Below are 22,021 nucleotides of genomic sequence, written 5' to 3'. Positions count from 1 at the left end.
TTTTAATGCATGATCGCCAGTAAAAAGCTGTCGGATAAGCGCGGCTCCGTGCGCGAGCTTTTCCGGTTGTTGAATAGCGCGATCGTGCGCGATTCCGGATCGCTAATACGAATGCGCGACCGATAATCCGATTTTGCTTGATGAATCAGGGGCATAAAGTTGGGATTAATGATGCAATTTGTTAGAGCTCTGAACAAGGATGGTGATTGCTTCAAATACATTTGTAGATTCTTCTCTAGAGTGATTACAGAAAAATTGAAAGCAGGAATCTTTGATGGACCCCAGATTCGGAAACTGATAAAGGATTCAATTTTCACAAATTACATGACTGATACTAAAGCTTCTGCCTGGCACAGCTATGTCATGATTGTCAAGAACTTCTTGGGTATAAAGCACAAAATTATGAAGAACTGGTACAAAACTTGCTCTTAAACTTTAAAAATTTGGGTGCTACTATGAGCATAAAGGTACACTATCACCATAGCCATTTGCAAAAATTTCCAGAAAACCTTTGCAATCTCAGTGAGGAACAAGGGGGGAGGTTCCATCAAGATATAAAGGAAATGGAAGAAAGGTATCAGGGCAGATTAGATGGTTAGATGGGCACATGATGGCAGACCACTGCTGGAGGCTTCAACGTGATTGTCCTGATCATCAGCATAAAGGTAATCATACAAACTGAGTTTTTCAATGACTTCTTTGTTATTAGTTCTGTAAATATACTGAATATAGAATATATTGACATTAAGTATTACATAATTTTAACATTGTATACGTAGGCATATTTAGTTTATTTTTGCCTAATTTTCATGTTTCATTAGTTTTCTATGAGGTTTTTTTTGAGGTCATTATTTCAAAAACTAGAGTCAATCTAGCAAAACCAATACTATATTTGGAATCTGTGCATCAAACATAACCTAAAATAACCTTAATGTGTTTGGCAAGAAAACGTTTTATGACCAGTGTTATTGCTGCTAAAGGTGGTTCTATAATCTTTTGAATCTTTGGATGGTTTTGGTTTTTCACACATGGCTTCTCTATTTTGCCTTCTTTTTTGTAAAATAAGTATTTTTATACAGTGGAATCCATTGTGTGTTTTTTACACTTGACTTTTCATTTAAATTATGGTAAGACCAAATTACTTTTTTTATTAAGTCCTGATACGTAAAACCTTAGAACTAGTTTGCATTGTGAGCAGGAGCATAATCACTGCTAAGCACTTGAAAGCAGCGAGTCTGAGTTATTGAGAAACTATGGCTACATCCATGTACACATTTCATCTATCTCATGTTGTTAAATTATTTAAGACGTTCCAATCCTTTTATATTATAGGTGCCTGTTAAGGAATATAATATAGGTGCCTGTTAAGTTTTATGGCCATTTAATTTTATCTCATGCATGGGAGCCTAATTTTGGTTTATGGTTCATTTGCCTAACAAGTGTTAGCCTCATGCAGATGTTCATTTCAAAATGTATTTTCACATTACCAGCTACAAAGTAGTAAAAGCAATTTTGCCTGGACAGTTTTCATGGTTGTATTCCTCCATTATGAACATCCAGAACAGCTAATATTCCTATTTGTGTGTGATAGAATAGAAGAAATTGTGTCGGTGAAGGATTAACCCCTTTTTGGCTTGCCAACCAACCTGCACTGAATGACAGTGATCATGAAGCACCGGTGACAAGCAGCCAATACCTCTCATACTGAATGCAGCTGGAAGTCATTGTTAGAAATGGTAAATAATTCTAGCCATCCAATCAGCATCCTTCAGGGGAGGGGAAATTTTCACTTAAAACAGATCTTTGAAAGGCAACTGGTGTACACAGCAGCACAAACTGAGACTTGAGCAGTTTTCTCCCCTATTGAACAGACTGGAGTCCTTTGGAAAGTGCATGAAGAGGATCTCCTGTGCCAGTATTTGAGCAGAATTTGTGTTCATTTTTGTTATTTTTAGCTACTTGCGAATGTTTCTGTCATTTATTCATCATTGATTTCTTTTTATTCTAACCTTCTGTACATCTTTGTGTTTCAGTGACATTTTATTTCATTGTGTCTGTGGATATTTTATATTTTGCTTTGATTTCATTAAACCATTTATGCTCTGATCTATTATTTGCTTTTATTATTGCTTTTTTTAAGTCATATAGCAAGTGTGTTACATTCTGGCAAAATATTGTTGACGTAAAAGCTTCATTCTCATCAGAATTTAGACAGTTTTTCATTTATTTGCCCATACAAAGTAGGAGAATCCTGGTTGTGTCTTAACATCGGAGAAATGGATGAGAAGCAGAATGTCACATTTACATTGCCAGGTCATTTTCTTCCATCTGATGATATTCTCCTAAGGTATCTAAACAGCACAGAAGAGTACCTAGCATATTTTTATGGTCCAAAGCGAAGTCATTTATCGCTCCCAATAACTCTTGTGTACACAGCAATTTTCTTGGTGGGGGTCAGTGGAAACATGTTGGTGTGTTTGGTGATCCTACAACACCATACCATGAGGACTCCAACAAACTATTACCTGTTTAGTCTAGCAGTATCTGATCTTCTTGTGCTGCTACTTGGGATGCCCCTTGAGGTCTATGAGATGTGGAGCAACTACCCTTTTCTCTTTGGAGCTTGGGGTTGTTACTTTAAAACTGTGCTCTTCGAGACTGTGTGTTTTGCTTCTATCCTTAGTGTGACAACTGTCAGTGTGGAGAGGTATGTGGCCATCATCCATCCCTTTCAAGCCAAGCTCAAAAGCACCCGAAGAAGGGCTCTTAGAATCCTTATTACTCTTTGGATCCTCTCCATTCTTTTCTCTATCCCCAATACTAGCACTCATGGCATTGAAGTGAAGTACTTTCCCAATGGAAGTCTTGTACCGGACTCTGCTATGTGTACTGTTGTTCAGCCCTTGTGGATTTATAACTGCATCATCCAGGTAACATCATTTCTGTTCTACGTGCTTCCAATGGGAGTCATCAGTGTCCTCTACTGCCTGATGGGTATCAAAGTAAGTTGGATGTCTACTTACATTTATTAGAATATATAACTGCATACATATATCTATAGGTCACCTATTAGTTCACCTACAACTAATATTGCTTTATTGATGGATGCTTGGGAGGGTTGGAACCACTAATAGTTACAACTCTCAGGGACTTTGTTTCTAAGAGTCTAAACCCCTTCCATGATTGAGGAGGTCCCATACCTGTTGCTGGAACTTTTCTGTTTATTTTACATTGTTGAGAATACACCAGTAGATATGGAAACATCCAAGGGTAGGTGTGAACATCCAAATTTAGTGGGAAAGGAAAGAGTAAGGGACTGACTTTTAAAGGAAGATTCCATTGAAGAAGCCTCTAAAAGATGATATATGCCAGCAGGTTACTACTTTTAACAGATACCACCTTAACTAAGTATAATATAAAATAAAAAAATAAAAAAGTAAAATATACAAAAATATCAGTTTTGTTTTGTTTGGCTATTACCTTTCATGAGAATTCTGTTATTACTGAACTGATTCTGTGTTAAGCTTTCTGCCCTTTATGTGCCCTCATTCTGCAGTTTATCGTTGCTTGCAAAATAATTCTAATAATAGGCTCCCCTTTAAATAAATTTTGCCTGCATTAAATGTCAGTGTCACAACACCCACCACACCCAGGCTGGGAAACAGTAGGAGGACAATAATCAGAAGAACAAGGTGCTGTACTTTTCATGTTAGATCACAGGGACAAGAAACATGCATTATGAGTATTTATATGCCATACTCACCATACAAAGCATTTAATATGACTTAATTTTAAGTAAACCATATTTTATTAAAATGCTTACTTACTTTGTTATTCTGCAATGCATCCTAATGTTACTGATCTCCTGTAGCTTCTTTGCAGCCACTTTCTGTCTCTCACATCAAAAAAGACAACATAACTGTTGTTAGAGAGGTTTTGCTTATGGTGGTTATCACGCCTGCTAATGTGTGTTGGAATGTCCATTTGTAGCCTTCATTAAAAGCCCAACTGACAGCTGGGCAGATAGATTGGTAGACAAGAACAAAATATTGCCAGAAAGTGCCTGGACAAAGACTTGTAAAACAGAATCACTTTGTTGTTAATTTAATTAAAATGGCATTAATATGGTAAAGCCTATAAAAGATTCTAGCTATGAGGTTTACACATCGTTTAAACGTAATACTTAAAACTGACCCCACTAAAAATGTATAATTCCAAACTAAAAACCAGATAGCTGCATTCTTCAAAATGCTTCAGTCAGATAAATGTATAGTAACAGCAGAAAGTCATTTAACCATTTATAATATGTGATTTGGTGATAATGAGTGGGAGATATGTGCATCATTAGTTAGGACTTTGCAGTTTGCTTTAAACCAATTTCATCTACAGGGTATCACTTTCCTGATACAGAGAACCAGGTTACATAGATATATGACTGATAGAGAGATGGAAGCCTTATACAGATTGGATACCTTATATAGGAGACTAGAAAGGCTTAAAAGATATTCACAATATGGGTTTCACTAGAGCCTCAGTGTTATATAAATCTTCCTGTTGAGGACATTCACAGTAAATTGCCTGAAACTGCGCCTGGTGGAAGAACTATATCTTATGTAATAGAATCTAACTGATGTTTTGTACTCAGCTGTTGAAGTTAACAAGATAACACAAATCATATTAGTTTGCAGATGCCTGGTTACAAAACAGTACAAGCAAAGCATCACTTCAGCATGAAAGCCACACTTTCTTTTTAATTCAACAGGTTTCTGACATTAGTGTAATCTTATCACAGAACAATATATGTAGTAAATCAATAACCTAAACTATTTTTTGAAATAACACATTGTATTAAAAAAAACAATTGAATACAAATAAACAATTTTATGCCTGTAGAATTTTAAAGAATTAAATATAAAACCACATTTTGAAGCCAGTTTACTATTTCAGGATTATTCATGTTAACATTTAGAAGCTGAACGTCAATATTTCATTTTATCTTGCACAACAGAATTGTTTAGTAAGAGTTCACTACACACTATGGGTTTCTCAAAATTTGCATTACAAGCTGTTAGTATCTGCGTCATTTTTTATCTGGAGGACTTTCCTCTTCAGATAATGACTTAAATGGAAATAGTGCCAAAACCCCAATAAGCTAATACAAAAAGAATAGATAACTATAGGGTCTAACTTATAGAGGAGTGTTCCTCAACCAGGGTTCAGTGGAACCCTAAGGTTCCTTCACAAGTTTTAGGGCTTTGAGCAATGAGCAGTTTGTGCCTCTTAGATCAGTTCAACAGATACCAATTAATTTGGCTATCTATAAGGGTGACATTCTTCCCCTGGCCAGCAATGAAGGAAGCATTTTTACAACTCACCATGATACTAATTTACTGTAAGCTGTGTATATAGTATCCATAGCAGTGATTCCCTAAAGACCTGAGTGTTATCTCAAGGGGTTCCCCAAGGTAAAAGGTCATGAAACATATGGTTTTGGGGGAGGCGATAGGAGAAATAAGGCCAAAGTTAAATAACCCACAAGCAGGGGTGTAGAGGGGGCATGGGTGGGAATGTGACACCCTCACTTTTTTTGGGAATGGGCATGGCCCACTATTATTTTGCAAAGAATTCTTTGGTGGTCCGCAGTCAGGAGAAGGTCTCCACTAGGGGCCAGAGCCGAGGACCATGTCTCCCGTCTGGAATTGCAGGCTCAGGACAGTGGGCAGGTTGTCTCCGCCCAGTGGGTGGGTTCTGGTATCATGACATCACTCTGGGGGAAAGTTCTTCCCCTTTGAGTGACACATAGGCAGGGGTGTAGTGAGGTGGGCATGTTAACATAACGATAATGCACAAGCGAGATCGCTATAGATAGTACCATGCCCCTCATCCTTTTTTTACGACACACCTGCCCCCAACAACCAATCAGAACTTATCTTCTAATGGACTAGACAAAAAACTGCAGTTCTGTAGATTCAGAATACATATTTGTGGCACAAACATGATTGAATAATTACACTAAGTATGAAAATGTTCATCACATGATGTTTATGACAAATTACAGAAAAAAATATCTTGTAATTATTGTAACCCAGTACTTTTGGTCAAGTTTAGACTCTAGCGAAGTTCATTGGGGAGAAAGATCAAACGGTTGGAGATCAGAGGTGCTATTGCTAACTATGGCCACACTATGGTGTTCTATTATGGGCATAACATCTTAAAACAGCACTTTCACTAGAATTAAAAACAAAATGCCCCCAGTGATTGTCCTGGCCTTTTATTGCTGCCTACACAGCTGCTCATGTCCATCTCAATATAAGAGATGGGATACCTGACGCATCTTGACCTGCCAGACCTGAGTCTGAGTCCTGTGCATCTGAGTAATGTCATCCCAGGCCTGGTCAAATAAGATGGTCAAAACAAGGAATAGGTGAAGAGTGTAGTTAAAATAATTTGGATCAGGCAGTTAAGATTATTTTACATAACCTGTTCCTAATCTGCAGGTCCTGTCTCATCACAGTTTTTTGAAAAAATGGTTTTGTTCCACTTTAAAGCGTACCAAACTAAGCCTAAACACTACTTACATTTCATTGTAAAATCCTCATCAAAAATACCAGTGTCTTGAGTGTTTGAGGGTGCATAGCATTTCATTACCTTGAGGCCTTATAGCTGTACATCTATGAATTGAAATCTAAGGAACGGCTGCAAAGCCCTTCCCTTACCAAGATGGCTTCCTCCACAAAAACAAGAACACAGAAATTCATGGTAAAGACAGCAGCAAAGAGACTATTGCTGACTAGTCATGTGTCTGATTTTTGGGAGCTTCTACATGTCAGTTTCTTTGTAAAGTAAAATATCTACACTTAGATTTCCAGGTCTACATGATGCATGTGGCTAAGGAAATACTGGAATATGGAGTATTGGGAACATCTTAAAGTGTTCATGTCAATTGTGCAGTTTGTATGAAAAGATGTCATCTAAAATTGTTTACAGCATACTATATACATTGTGTGCTTAGCTTTTGTTTTAACTATATTAATAATCATATATTATGGATGGGGAAAGTGAAAAATCAAAGGATCCTATAATTTACTTGTACACCAGCTTGCAAAAAACAGAGATCAGCCATCTTGCCACAGTGCTTGTTGATGAAATTGCCATATAAGAACACAGATTAGTCATAGATATATCAACTTGCAAATAGCATTAGTACAGCACTTTTGTCCTATGATTATCAAAAATATTTGTATTTGTGTATAAAGCACTGTTTGTCTTTTTTGTTACTGCCTCCCTTTAGCATGGCTCAACTGGCTTTAGCATGGCTGTTGTAAATTTGACTTTTTTATTTACGTCCTTCAAATCACTCATCTGGTAGAAGCTAGCATGATGTTCTGTCTCAGAAATAAAAGCTGTTACCCATCACTGGAAAATAGCTCTTACAAAAACACAGAGTAGGTAGACAAAATGGTCTCTCTAACTGCTGAGAGTCAGGGATGCTTTTCTGATCAGACTGTGCTCTGTACGCCGAGGTCATTTGGTGAATAGCTGATTGTGTAACAGTCATTTTGCTGAAGCCAATGGGAACAATGGCAGCCCTGGGGGTTGTAAAGCTCTAAACCTGTTGTTTCTTATGCAGGTAGGGAGACTGGAAGAATTAACTTTTTATTTATATATTTATATTGCATTTTTAAACTGCTGCCTTTTTTTTTACACCTAGAACCTGCTGATCCCTTTTTTGGCTCCCTGACACTTTTCTCTCCTGTCTGTCTGAAGTCTAATTGCCTCTTATGTGTAGAAAATGTATAGAAATCATAAATTAAAATCTTCTTTACAGCTGCAACAGTGGCTTGTTTTTTTTCATGTAGTAAGGATTCCTGCCTGTGCCGCTATTCCAGTGTTTCTCAACCAGGGCTTCTCTGGAGGTTGCCAGGGGTTCCTTGGGCAAAGAGCAATCTGTGCCTCTCAGGTCATTTTAAGTGACCCCTAATGATCTTTTTGGCTATCTGTAAGGGTGACATTCCTTATACTGGCCAGCAACCTAATGTTCTGTGAGCTGAGCATTAAAAAGGTTGAGAAACACAGCTCTAATCATTGGCCCGTTTTGCACCGCTACGTTCCAATAGTTAAATTCGAGATTGGCACTGGCTGTTTGTGGTGCAGAAAACCAGGTCATTCTCTAAGTCACCCTCATGTTTACCCTCACTGTTGTCTGAACACCAACCTTTTATGGAGTGCCAACACATACCCTCCTATAATCTTAACCTACTAGAAACCATCCCTGTGAAACCAACACTAACTCTCTCTGTAATACTAAAAATAACCCTTACTCTACCTCTAGCACTAACCCTTTCTATAACTCTTATATCAGAAGCCAACTGTTACACTGACAGCCCCAGCTAGCTGTTTTTTTTTGATAGTCTGCTCCCACTATCTGTCTTAGCCGTGTGGTGATAGATGTGTGGTTCTGCAGCTTGTTTTGCCACCTCCTCCTAAAGCTTGCCTCTTGAGTCTATGGGCCTGATTTAATAAAGCTCCCTAAGGCTAGGGAGAATACACTTTCATCAGTAAATCTGGACAATCCAACAAACCTGGAAGGAATTTCTTCAAAGTATTTTGAAATTTGCTAGCAAATGTCTTGAATCCTGGACCCAATCCATTCTACGTTTGCTGGATCACCCAACTTCACTGATGAAAGCCTGTGCTCTCCAGACTTGGAGTGCTTTAATAAATCAGGTCCTGTGAATCAGTATTACAATAATGTTTAGGGCCTCTATGTGCTGTTCTCTTTCTGTAGCTGGTGCTGTATTTACCCTAATGGCATTTATGGGGCAGTTCCTAGGGCAGCAGGGTTAGAAGCATCAGCTCTTCCAGCTAATCATAGATAATATACATATATGGGAACTGTTTTACCTCCACTACTTTAGCCAAGGGATTTTTATTTCTGTCCTTCTGGTGCATAACCCTGTCTGATGAGGCTGAACAGTAAATGTTGTTAGTTGCTCTGTTATTTGAATGTTTTTCACACCACTTGTATTAAAAAATTATTTTGATTTTGCATTAATGACTACAAAGCTGCAAAATTGTGTGTCTTTAATATCTGCCCTTAAGGATCTGTTTTAAAAAATATGATTCTTGTTTTACTTTTCCTAGTGTAGGCTAGGAAATAGATAGTGGTGGGTAGTAATAATTCACACCCCCTGCTGTACTACATGGGCGATTTATTGCTAGACTGGCTGCATTTCAATGTATACTTGTCATTGTCAAACTAATGACCAAGCAATGGTTGAGCTTTTAAATTCCATTTCAAATGTTTTCACTGTTCTTTTACACTTTTTTTCAACTTGATTTCTTGTGCAGCTAAGGAGTGATCGTTCGCTGGAAGTGGATAAAATGTCTGTGAATGGACAGAGACCATCTCGGAAATCAATCACAAAGATGCTTTGTAAGTAAAGTATGAAGTGCACTTATTTGCAGTGTATTGCAAGACTTGTGTCAATAATGGAGCTATAGAAAAGTAGATCAAAGGTTGTTTATTCCAGCAGTTTCACAGGTAATTTCAAAGTGTCTATATTATATTTATGATATCTTTCCATTTATGTTTCAAAGTATGTATTCAATTTTTAGGAACCGTACACAAGTTTCACAAAATAGACTGCTTGAAACAGCTTGGCATTACTGAACATACAGAAAACAAAATCTTGCCCAAAAACAATATGGGGTAAGCATGCCACATAAAAAAAAAATAATTATAAAACATTTCCCTTAGGTATCCTCGTATTTAGATGTCTAAGTAATGTTTTACTGACTATGTTTATCCTGTAGTGCAATTAAATCTCCCATTTATAGCAGTGTAGAAGATCTCTAGAAATGCATATCAGAAAAATGCCAATCAAAATAATCATAGACAAAACAATTAGTAGACCTTGGTCTGCGTGGGATCTAGGGATGGGGGGAGGGGGCGGTTGGCATTTATAATCGACAGCAGAAAAAAATTTTGTTACTAAAACAATACAAATTCCTTTATTTACATATTCAAACAATAAACTTTGTCTGAGAAGATTAACCGACTTCAAATTGTCCTAAAACATATGTCACTTTAGCAACATACTAAACATATAGTCAGAAATAAGAAAAATGTTTAGGAGACCAGAACAGGTCCTTTAAAATGGTATTTCCAAATGGAAAAGTAGGTAATATTTATTTCAACACATTTCTCTGTATTTAAAACCCCACTTCTTTTGAAAAGTCCATAAGGTACATGTGCATTGCAAATGAAAACTTAGTTGGTTCACATCATAATGCTGATCAAAAGTGGGACTGGGCAGGTAGGTAAAAAGGTAAGGTAAGTAACCAGGCATTTTTTCATGATTAGGATGTAAATCAGTTAAATATTAAATGTAACTCTCTTGAGATGACTGCAATGTTGTCTTTGGATTCAAAGCGTCCAGGAAACATTTATTGGTTTTATTAGTTTGGATTTATTAATGGTTCCCAACAACATAAGAGATTTGGACAACATGGGAGATTTCATAGTAGGTGAAAAATAATGTAGATAATGTATATACAGTGATCCCTCGTTTTTCGCGGTTAATGGGGACCAGAACCTTCCGCGAAAGCTGAAAAACCGCAAAGTAGGATTTCCCTAAAATAAAATACAGTATGCGAGACAGTCAACATCATGGACAAGACTGGCGAGATACAACAAGAGAAGATGCTAGGTGAGGCTGCGATGATGCGCAGACAATCAACTCACAGGGATAAATCCACTCGTACTCTCATTGGTGGATGTCGCACCGGAAACCAATCACGCGCCTTTATGAGAGCCCGTGGTATGTACTCTGAGTCAACTCATCTCTTTGTTTGACATGCAGGGATCCTTCTCTCTCGCGCATCAACATGAAACAAGGCTCCTTTCCGCAATGTGGCTGCCGACATGATTGTATTTTTTCATTTTTATTTTTTGATGAATATTTTGGAAAAACCCGCGAAGCACTGAAGCCGCAAAACATGAACCGCGAAGTGGCGAGGGAACACTGTATGTTTCCAGCGGGTTAATCATTATGCTACTGTAGGCTCACAGTATACCCGCATTGAAGGGAATGGGTAAAACAATTTATTTTTTTGCAATATACATTCTAACATATATACATCTAACCTCTCCCTACTCTTCCCACCGTGTTTTTTTTTTTTTTTGTTTTTCTGACTTTTCTTATCAACAAACTTGTTCCCAATCAGTAATGGAAGCTCATAGAAGATCACATACTTTAAAGAAACCCCATGGACTACAGACAGTCTTAAATTTTGTCCCCTAAAAGTGCCTGCTGGCATTGATACTTGTACCTATAAAGGCTCGTTTGCATGATCAAATACATTACAGAGGTCCCTGGGAGCCCTAAGCTCAGGGTGCGCTAATATTCTTATATAAACTTCAATTCCTAACCATTTCTGGTCCTGTATTGTGCTTGTGGATTTAGAGGACTTGCTCACCTTTCAGGACTCTATGGAGAGGGAAAAGAAGTGCAGGCTGCCAGGGGAGAACAAAACAAGAAAAGTATCCCACTGTAGTAGTAGACACTTTTGAGTAAATGTGCATTTCAGGTGGAAGATAATGCACCCAAATGTTTGCTCATAGTTCAGCTTTAAATTTTAAATCGGATTTAAAGCCAAAACTTCCATCTGTCCTTACATTTGCTACACTCTCAATACTTTTAGGATCAGAAGTTTATGTGAGCTTTTAGCCTAAAGTTTTAAATGTTTGGCATTTTTCCTATATTTATTCTACATTTTTTAAACACACAAATGTTGAGAAAAAGGAAGGTAGACCTTCTGAATTAAAAAAGTAAAGGAATGTTCATTATGGCACAAACATTGATGTCATCTCTTCCAATCTCCCAGCACACTGGACCATTTCAAGGTGAACAAAAAAAATTCCAGACATTGAGATCTCTAACCCAATGCCTAATCAATGCTTTCCTCATGCCAAAATCTTGGTGTTCATATGTGAATGTAGGCTTACTATGGAGTGACTGTAGTCTGTATATCTATCAGCTAATTTGTTTATAGTAAATACCATATTTATTATCCCAAGGACATCAGTTGGTGCAGGCCACTAATTGCTTGTAATTGCTTTAGTTAATTCATAGATTAAAATGTTTTCAGCACTGCAATATCAGAAATGTACTCTGATGGTCTCTTACCAATTATTTATTTTCTAAGGCTAACAGTGACTTCAGTCAATGTAACAAATGGATATATCTGGAATGTTTTCAGAGATAAGTTACAGGGTAAAGAAATGGCTGGGATGTGCTGAGAAAGTCCCAGAAATAAAGCACCCCATTGCAGAGATTGGTTGATGATGGTTTGAAGGCAAACAAAAAGGAATATATGTATATATATATATATATATATATATATATATATATATATATATATATGGCTCTGTGCATGAAAACTACATAAAAGTATTGGGTTACCATCCCCAGCAACCCGTCCTGGTCAATCTGCTGGTTCTCTAATGTAGACTAGAAAATAAATACAAAAACAGATTACAAACATTGTAGGCACTTGTTGTTTACTTGTTGTTGTAAACTCAGTTGTTTACTAATTGGACCTATTGCTTTGTCCCATAGCTTTCTGTTCTTCTCTATCCTAGAAATTCTGTAATTGTAGGCTACAATTCACTTTCCCAATTTAGTATATTTAAGTTAGGTCTGTTTTTTTAAATTTTGACACACATTGAATAAAAATTAGCAGATTAAGTGTGTAATGTCTAATTTGTTTTGTGAATGAGATAGTGAACAAAGGGCAGAAATGTGACACCACTGTTGATGTTGCCAGGGATTGGAAGTAGTGCAGACAATATATGAAATTGCACGGGTAAGATCCAAATTTTTAAAGTAATTATTCTTTACAGTAGGAGTAAAGAACTAGTACAACTCATCTAACATTATTTTATTAGGGCCTGGGGATTAGCTTTAAAGCTTTGTAAATTATAGTATATATTCAAGCATACACCATGATTTTCTTTTACATGAAAATAGTTTACTTTTTCTTTTACTAAACTTGGTTCAGTTAGATAAGTGCTGCTAGTACCAGCTGCTCAGATCAGAACTCAGAATGTTACCAATCCAATTATCAATTTAAAATGACAATACTCTGTCATTGGAAGGGATAGTAATGCTGCCAGGACCTGGTGATGACAGCTGTCTGTATTGGATGCACAATGACAGAAGATCAGCCGAGGCAGCTGTCCTTGTCTGTTCTCTTGATTGGCTGAGCAAATGTGAACAATGATAACAGGGCTCATGCCACCATTGCTTGAATTAATTTAGATAAACATGTAAGAGGACAGGTTATGTAGGACTTCTTCCATACAGTTTCCTTACTGAGAAGCTGATAGAAGCCAATGCTGGATTGTTCATCGTGGGACACTCTATTTGGACATCAAATATCAAAAAGATATCAAAAATGTTATTTTATTTATCTTGAGTTGTCTAACTATGGCTTGGGCTTGTTTATTTATTTTTGGGAATGAGTAAGGGGTTATATGTACCCCTCTAATAATTTCCACTTCTCTATTCATTCCCCGGGGTGAGGGGATGGATATCTGGGGTCCCCTTCCAGGTTCAAAGTAGTTCAACACTCAACTGACCCCCACAACACACTGTGGAGATATGGCCCTCTCCCTCAATGAAGGTTCCAGAGATTGAATAGGAAAGAGGGAAACACATGCTCACCACCCCAATCTGATATCCAAGCAGGTCCCAAGATTATTAAACAGTAATTACAAAATAAGAGGTGCCTTTCGATGACAGGCTTCCACCCACTTTCACGATCGCAGTCCATGTACCTCTAATACAACCTTTGTCACTGTAACCCTGTCATGCTAGCCCTTATCATCTGTCACTGATCCTTGTCACTATAACGCTAGCCCTTGTCACTTCGACCTGTAACTGTAACTCATGCTGATATTATTTATTTATGAATAACTTTTATTCATTATAATTTCTTGACATTTCTATTGATTACTGTTTGAATGTTAGCAGTGACAAACGCATTTTGTGCCCTAGGTTTATATTCGAGTCAGTGCATTTTTCCTGTTTCTTTAGGTCAGTATAGGTACCTTGGTTTATATTCAGATCTACAGGGCATGATTTATGAAAGCTCTCCAAGAATGTTGAGGCTACAGTTTCATCAGTGAAGCTGGGTAATCCAGCAAACCTGGAATGGATTTCTTCATAGTCATTTGCTATTTGTAGCAAATGTTTTCAATCCTGGACCAGATCCATTCCAGGCTTGGTGGATCACCCAGCTTCACTGATGAAAGTGTATCCTCTTCAACCTTGGAGAGCTTTAATAAATCAGGCTCACAGTATATAAGAATATATAAAAGCAGTAAAGTAGTAGCAAAAATAAACATGCATATCTCACATACTAACTTTACCGTTGTGTTATTACAGTTGTCTTGGTAATGGTTTTTGGCATCTGCTGGGCTCCATTCCATATTGACCGACTTTTCTTCAGCTTTGTTGGTGAGTGGACTGAGCCTCTTGCCAACGTCTTCAACCTCATGCACGTAGTATCTGGTAAGTTGAATAAAAATAAACTGATCTTTCTATATATAATTGCTATGCAGATGTAATAAATGATTGTTATTTATAGTAATGCTATTCTGAAGCAAATACATTTTGTCGATTTACATCGATTCAGCTGTCCCATTATCAATATCTATAGTTGCTGTTTGCTTGTATCTTAATTTTTTGAATGCCCTTCAATTTCAGCCTGAAAAAAACACTAATGTAATTAATAGGTATGCTACAAATACCTCTACTGCCTATTTTACCCAACCCAAATGGCCACTGCATGGGTAAGGGTAAGGTTAATGGTGGAAATACTGTACCTGTGCTTTTTGTGCCCATTTCGTGCAAAACAATCTTCTCAGCGCCCTTTGACATCTTGGGTATATGGTATGATTTGGGGTCTGAGGAGGAGGAATAAAGTACACCTGCCAGCAAATAAAGGTAAATCCAGTCTGTCAAAACTCCTTTTAAACCCTAAATTGCATATACTGAAACATATATTCTTCCACCAACTGTTCCTGTAGTATGAAAAGAAATAAACCAGAGGTTTATTCCTAAATACAGAAAGTCGGGGTCCGAATCTAGGGCCACAAAAAGGTCTGAAATGTTTTGCCTATTTTTCTAGCAAGTCTAATCAAACCATAGGAAATTGTAAGCATTGTGAAAATCTAAATATTTTGCCACATATAAGCATATATCTGATCTTTCTGACTAGAAGGATGGACAGGATTTGGACATAGCCAAAGCAATTTAAATTTTGCTCAGAAATAATTTTGATTTCAATTTTACCAATTCACTTTGAAGCAGAGGCTAGATATAATTGCAGACATGTGCAAAAGTGACTTGTATTAAAAGTAAATAACTCCAAACAACATTTGAAATCAGTCTTCAAATGAGGTTGCTCCCCACTGCAGGTAGTTTGCTTCCTGAAAAAAAAGTGTAGACTAACTGTACAGCACTGCGTAATATGTTGGAGCTATATAAATACTGTTTAATAATAAAATACTTTTTAATAACTCTCCTTGAACAACAATAATTTGGAAGTAATAGCGTGGCATTACAGAATTCAATTTTGATTGGATTCATTGCTCTTTACTTTAAATGATCCAAAAGTTTTTTTCTGAACACATATCCAATTTACCAGTCTTGGTTTGCCCAACTGAGATTTAAGTTATTGGTTTTACATCTACTCCATGAATTGGGGGGGGGGGGGGGGGGGATTAAATCCTCTGCCAAGGTTTATTGTTGTCTGTGTCCCTGCTTGAAAGATTTTACCATCTCTCTGTTTGGTTGCCAGGGCAGGAAGTGAATGGATTCTCTCCAACATGAAAACAGAAATAATTGAATTCTGAGATTCTAACTCTTCCCATGTCTATCAATGAAATGACTGCAGTTGTGTTCTAACCAATACATCTATTTAGCTACTTTCTGACTTTTCGTTATTTGCCTTCTGACTTCTATACTTTTGTAATCAGAAGCAATGTAATGGCTGTCCATTTTTCACACGTGCACTGTCTTCAATTTTTGGCAGCATATTGGATGGTTCAGATGCAAGAAATCCTCTGGTGCCTTGATATGGAGCAGATCGTGATTAAATGTCTCAGATTTGATGAATTGCCCAGCATTCCTTGTAATGGGAAACAGTTTGACACCTGCTGAAATTTGGCCGCCAGCTACATATATAGGGGAATATAGAAATGGGGAGTCACTGGACTGTAGCAGAATACTATTTATGCCCTGTAGGAGCAGAACATTTTGGCAAATCAAACCAGTATTTTGGGATAGACAAGACTGTATCCTTTGTCAAGGATATTGGAATCCAACCCTGTTCTCTTAATAATTTATCTATACCTATACAAAATTTGGTTGTATAATAAAAACATTAGTACAATTCCGAACATTAATTTGTGGTACTTAATGTTCTGTGCATCATCATTTTCTCTTTAAATAAAGGCATAAGCATGAAATAAGTTGCAAACAAACTGGATAACTGAATTAATGTTTGCCCCCCCCCCCCCCCCTTCCTCCAAGCCAATAGTTCCCAGTGCTCAGTCTACAGGGCATAGCATCAAGACGAAGATGGGAATTATAGCAAAAGCAAGTTTTCCTTCCATCATACTATTTCTATCAGACTTAATAGTTCTAGTAATATTCACATTCCCAACTGTCTCTTCACAAGTAAGAATGAATTTTGCTAACCACTTCCCAGAGCTGACAGTTGGAGAAATATATGAGGACAGGTTTATATAATGACATATGTATACTTTGGTATTATTTCCCGTTTTAGGGTAAATTCTTATGCTATCATGGATAAATTATTTCACATGCTTTAAAATATTATAAATAAGACAGTTACATTTTTATTTTTTTGCCCTAGTTCTTAAAAAACATACCTAAAAACAAAAAAAATTATAGGAAAGTTTATTTTTAAAGGAAAATTATTTATAGAAAAGTTTTGACATTAAATATCCAGCTATACTTTTTGTTTACACTAATGTCCTGTGCGCCCTGCCATTCAGTTTTTCACTTGGATAATACCACCAATACATCTGTGTTGCAGAGTACCACAACACACAACACAATAGTATGCCATTGTGATGTCATCAGTGTATCTAAATATTCTTATGAGTATTTGGAATTGTGTTGGAGTGATGCCATAGCAGCATGCCAGCCAGCATTAGGACCCATGTACCGTGACTGGCACTGCTTATATATTAACCCAAGCACAAAGAGGCCATATTACTGGTATATGTGAGCCTGATTTATTAAAGTGCTCCAAGGCTGGAGAAGATACAATTTCATCAGTGAAACTGGGTGATCCATCAAACCTGAATTTGATCTGATCCAGAATTGGAAACATTTGCTAACAAATAGCAAATTACTTTGAAAAAAAGCCATTCCATGTTTGCTGGATGACCCAGGTTTACCGAAAGTGTATCCTCTCCAGTTTTGGAGAGCTTTAATAAATCAGACCCACTGTACTAGAATCCAGAATGGCCGTTCTCACAAGATGAATGCAGCATTCCATTAAAGCGTACCTAAATTTTCACTTTACATAAAAGGGTAGACAGGTATTCTTTTAACACATTACAACGAATTTACTTGGTGTGAATTACTTTTATTTATTTATTTTTTTTTTTATTGGGAATGATTTTGCTAATTGTTACACTCAGGCTAAGTGTAAAAAATATAGTGCATTTTAAGTAACTGCATACTTTAAGTTATAGTTGAATACTTTTCTTAAGGATTTCCATAGAAATTAACTTCAATCAGACATCAGTCAGTAATTCTGCTTATTCACAGTGACATTTAGCTTAGTTTATTCCATTTTTTTATGTTTCCTGACTTTTAGACCTAACAGGAAGTTAGAATATATCTTCCTCTCTATTCCTGGTATAGAGAAGATGACTTTTGTATACAGAAGCTGTATTTGATCTTCTTGATGTGCAGAGTAGGCATTAGGGTCCTAAAGACCCCAATACCTCCATAGTGAGAGAGATATGGCACTCCATACATTCTATTACGTAGGGAGGTTGCCAGCCCCTTGTGATAGAAGTATGTGAAAAAAATGTGGTGTTAAGAAGTGTTAAAAATACTATAATACAATAAAGTACAGATATGATTAAAAGCCATACATGGGTAAATAGCTAATGTCAGAATGAAAGCAACTTAAGGTTATGATAAAACAAAGAGTTTTAAAGTATTGCCTATGGAGTTTTTTCTCTTTCCTTTTTTAGTCAGTTTGTTGATACCTTATTACTATATGCCTTTTGCTACCTGACTATTGGCGAGTAGAACTACACATCCGAATGTTGCTAGGGAAGGATCCTCGTAGTTTGTGTTGGATTGAGGTTCCCCTTATTGGAGAATATTTAAACCTTCTTCTCTCTGCTAGCACAACAATATGCCCCACACTAGGGGTAGGACATTTCTTCTTTGCCAGCTTTCAATCTGTCCACCAAACAGTCCAGAGAGGGACAACAAATGCTTTCCGTTGCTGTTGTATTAACAATCAGATCAGTGACATGTATTGTAATTGATAAGACTGCCAAGGGCTATAGGGAAAGTGTGCATGGAACTAATTTGTAGATACACCCCCAAAGCTAACATTTTTATTTTATTATTATTATTATTATTATTAAACAGGATTTATATAGCGCCAACATATTACGCAGCGCTGTACATTAAATAGGGATTGCAAGCCGAATAGGACGAGGAAGACCATTCCAGAGAGTTGGAGCAGCTCTAGAGAAGTCTTGTATCCTTGCAAAAATATGGAACGCTTCACGAATTTGCGTGTCATCCTTGCGCAATTTTATTGTGATGCTGAAAACCTTTCACTAAGATAAACTTCTGTGGACTTCTGACACAGAAGGACATTACTTCTGTTTGACACTGCAGGGCATTTAAACCAGTATTAGCATTACATGGTTTTTGGCAAGCTTACAGGTTGATATTGGAATATCAGTATGCATGGGATGCAGCACATCAAGAAACTAAATCTCAGAAATGCAAGAAGCAAATAATAATTATAGTGGAGTATTATTGTTTGCCTATTTCTCAAAGCTGATTATACTAAAAAGCATAACAAAATGTATTGTCATTATTATAAAATATGCAGAGGTTATCTGAATGAATTGACTCTAGTGTTCAAATCTTCCATTATGTTTTACTCATTTAATCTATAACTACATAAATTGTTCTTAGATTTGCTGAGAACCTTGTTTTTTAATCAGGTAAATGCAGGGTCAACAGACTTTTAAATCTTGCTTGTCCTTGTCTCTTTAGGTGTGTTCTTCTATCTCAGCTCTGCTGTCAATCCTTTGATCTACAACCTTCTCTCCAGACGTTTTCGGTCTGCATTCAGAAATTTTCTTCCACCTCTTTTTAAACACTGGACTCCCAAACTCCCAGTCCAGGTCTTGGTCCCACAGAAAAGCACCTTGATTCTGGCCAGTCATAACCGCAAGGACTCCGCAGAAGAAGGCAGCCCCTCTTTCCCCCATCGCACCTCTGTCTGCAGTTCCCATTTCTCTACAGTATTGTGATTTGGTTCGGCTGACTGAGCACTTATGATCTTTTGGAGAGTTTGATAATTGGACATGTTAGCAGGCAATGGGTTACTGTGTGGTGTTTGAGATATCCTCTCTCCAGAGACATCCTCAGTCAGCTGGAAAGGATGAAGCCTATGCCCAGACAATGGCCTCTGCAGTCATCACAAGGGGAAGTGACTTAATCAGAATCAGTTTAATCATTTCATTGCTTAAGTGGATTAAAACATGTTGCTCTGTGCATGCAAATCATGTTAAGCAACTTGTGGTTTTCTGTACTTCCCTTGTAACTGTCTTCATAGTACAACACAACAAAAGGCTGTTGAATGTATGCTTAGTATGGTGTATATTTTTAAAATTTAACCTTCTACTTTTGGACAATATGAAGACAGGTTAAGTAATCTGTAGTCTCCAAAACACGTCATACAGGGGTTCTTAACCTTATGATTACAAACCCTAAATGGACTGTTCATTATATGGCCCTATACCACTTCCCCAGACTGTACAAAAACATTGATTAGTCTTGTTAGGCATTAGTATGAAAAATGCAAATACAAAAAGCTTTACACCTTTGTAATGCATTGCTTCCTTTTGGTATTCTAAGAGTTAAGGTGCATACTTAAGTAACACATCCTAACTTAAACCAGACCTTTTTGGCAACGCACTACAATGCATGTGTGGTTTCTATGTGTTGTGGCGTGCTGTGACACACATGCATTTCCACGTTTTTGGCAAGGTGCTGCTGGATAACATTCAAACTGAATGGAAACACACCACTCACTATGCATTTTTGTGTGGTATGTTACCACAATGCATAGATGTAATTATGGATTAAAGTAGAACTAAAGTCCCATTTAAGTAATCCCAAATTTCTAATTCAGGCAGGTGTTTATTTCAGAAAAAGATAGGTGATGTCCCTTCTGCAATACCATGCCTGATAGCCACCCTGCTGTCAATTTTTTTTGAGCTGCACCTGTTCAAGTTCTGTGATTGTTGTTGATGTTGTTGATGTGCTACCAGGAAGTTATCCCATCCTGGCCCAGCCAGTTAAGATGGCCAAAGATTGGGATACAGAAGGAATGATAGGAGAAAATGGCAGGTGGCCACGATGAAATGGGTACCGATGGGATTAGTTCCACTTAAAGTTTATAAAACTAAACAGAGAACAAGTAAATACAATTATAAATATTTTATCATATTTAATAATATAAATTTTCCTAGTAAAAGTTTTGCAGTTCTTGGGCAATCAAAACAGTGGTACAGTTATTGACAATGCTTATTGCATATCATCTGACATATTGGACCTGATTTAATATAGTTCTCCAAGACTTGAGAAGATAGACTTTGTACAATTACTTTGAAATATATATATTTACAAAGCATTGAGTCTGACATTCTGGAAGGATTCTCCACCAGACAAAATTATCAACAGACCCCTAAGAGATCGCACAGACCAAACATTTCTTGTCATTAATACCCCGAGTTAAGTACCACTGTTCCAGAATGTTGACAAACATGAAACTTTAAAATGTATGATGTATTACACAGCTTTGTTCTTTAACTTTTACATTTTAGACTGTGAACATCCACAATGTAATGGTAAGAACTGTATTATGTGGCCTCAATTTTCATTTTTTTGTGTTCAAACTAAGTAGTGTTACATTATTGTAAATATAAGCCATTTATTCTCCTATAATACCTTATTTTGTTATATAGCTAATGCTCAGAAATAAAGCCTGCAAAAAATGATCTATTGTAAAAGGAAAATAAAATAAATATGTGGTTATTGGTGACCAGAGTGTATTGTCTCATTGGTTTGTACAGAATGTACTATAAATGTCATTATTTGCAATAACCCATCAATTCAGACAAAAAGGCTACTTATTACCTACTGTGGAGCTATAATTAACCTAAATCCAGACTTCTCACTTCCAGACAGTTTTGTGTAACATGAATGCTTACTTATTATGTGTGGTTTTAATTAAGAGCTCAACCAGTTATAGTCATTTAGAACTTTATGAACCTATAGAATTGGCTCCATTCAGGGGTTAGAAATATTGTACCATTTTTTCTTTTGATCAGATTTTTGTGATGTCTAGTGTTCTCATAATCCTTTCTGTATTTTTTATTTTTTAAGTATTATTTATCATTTAAAGCATTTTTCCACCCAAAGTGGTATTTAGGTGGTAATCCAGGACTTTTTTTTTGATATCTGCAATGCAGATTGAACATATGCATATCCTTGTAAACAAAATTCAATGAAAACCCAGTGCAGCAAAAAAGTGATTGCACAGTCACACACTTTGCATGGTCTCGATTTAAAAGGGGCTAGCGTCTCTTAACCTGAACACCACAGGGCATATTGCTCTTGACGGGAGTCACGCTTCCCAATACATA

The 22,021-nt window shown here is 36.9% G+C and overlaps 1 protein-coding gene and 1 long non-coding RNA gene across 2 annotated transcripts in view; one reads left to right on the top strand and one right to left on the bottom strand.

The window, feature by feature from the left end:
* The window catches only part of LOC140323425 (uncharacterized), a 102,006-nt gene that overhangs the window by 55,529 nt on the left and 24,456 nt on the right, over positions 1–22,021 (bottom strand). Inside the window, exon 3 of the long non-coding RNA XR_011919372.1 lies at positions 14,438–14,576. This is a non-coding gene — a long non-coding RNA (uncharacterized lncRNA). The remainder of the gene's footprint in view (positions 1–14,437; positions 14,577–22,021) is intronic.
* NMUR2 (neuromedin U receptor 2) lies at positions 1,843–21,975 on the top strand. Its single transcript, XM_072400456.1, has 4 exons — positions 1,843–3,002; positions 9,352–9,436; positions 14,454–14,579; positions 19,362–21,975. Exons 1-4 carry the CDS (start codon positions 2,277–2,279, stop codon positions 19,619–19,621), a joined length of 1,197 nt encoding a protein of 398 aa, XP_072256557.1. The 5' UTR covers positions 1,843–2,276; the 3' UTR covers positions 19,622–21,975.

The sequence above is a fragment of the Pyxicephalus adspersus genome, chromosome 2 (assembly GCF_032062135.1).
Source record: "Pyxicephalus adspersus chromosome 2, UCB_Pads_2.0, whole genome shotgun sequence".
Lineage (NCBI taxonomy): Eukaryota > Metazoa > Chordata > Amphibia > Anura > Pyxicephalidae > Pyxicephalus > Pyxicephalus adspersus.
Note: the sequence above shows the minus strand (reverse complement) of the source record. Positions and strands in the feature narration are given on the sequence as shown.

Excerpts from the sequence above, each read along its gene's own strand:
- NMUR2 (XM_072400456.1), top strand. The coding sequence starts at position 2,277 with ATGGATGAGAAGCAGAATGTCACATTTACATTGCCAGGTCATTTTCTT. Across the intron at positions 3,003-9,351 it reads ACTGCCTGATGGGTATCAAA|CTAAGGAGTGATCGTTCGCT; the intron begins GTAAGTTGGATG and ends TTTCTTGTGCAG. Across the intron at positions 9,437-14,453 it reads ATCAATCACAAAGATGCTTT|TTGTCTTGGTAATGGTTTTT; the intron begins GTAAGTAAAGTA and ends GTGTTATTACAG.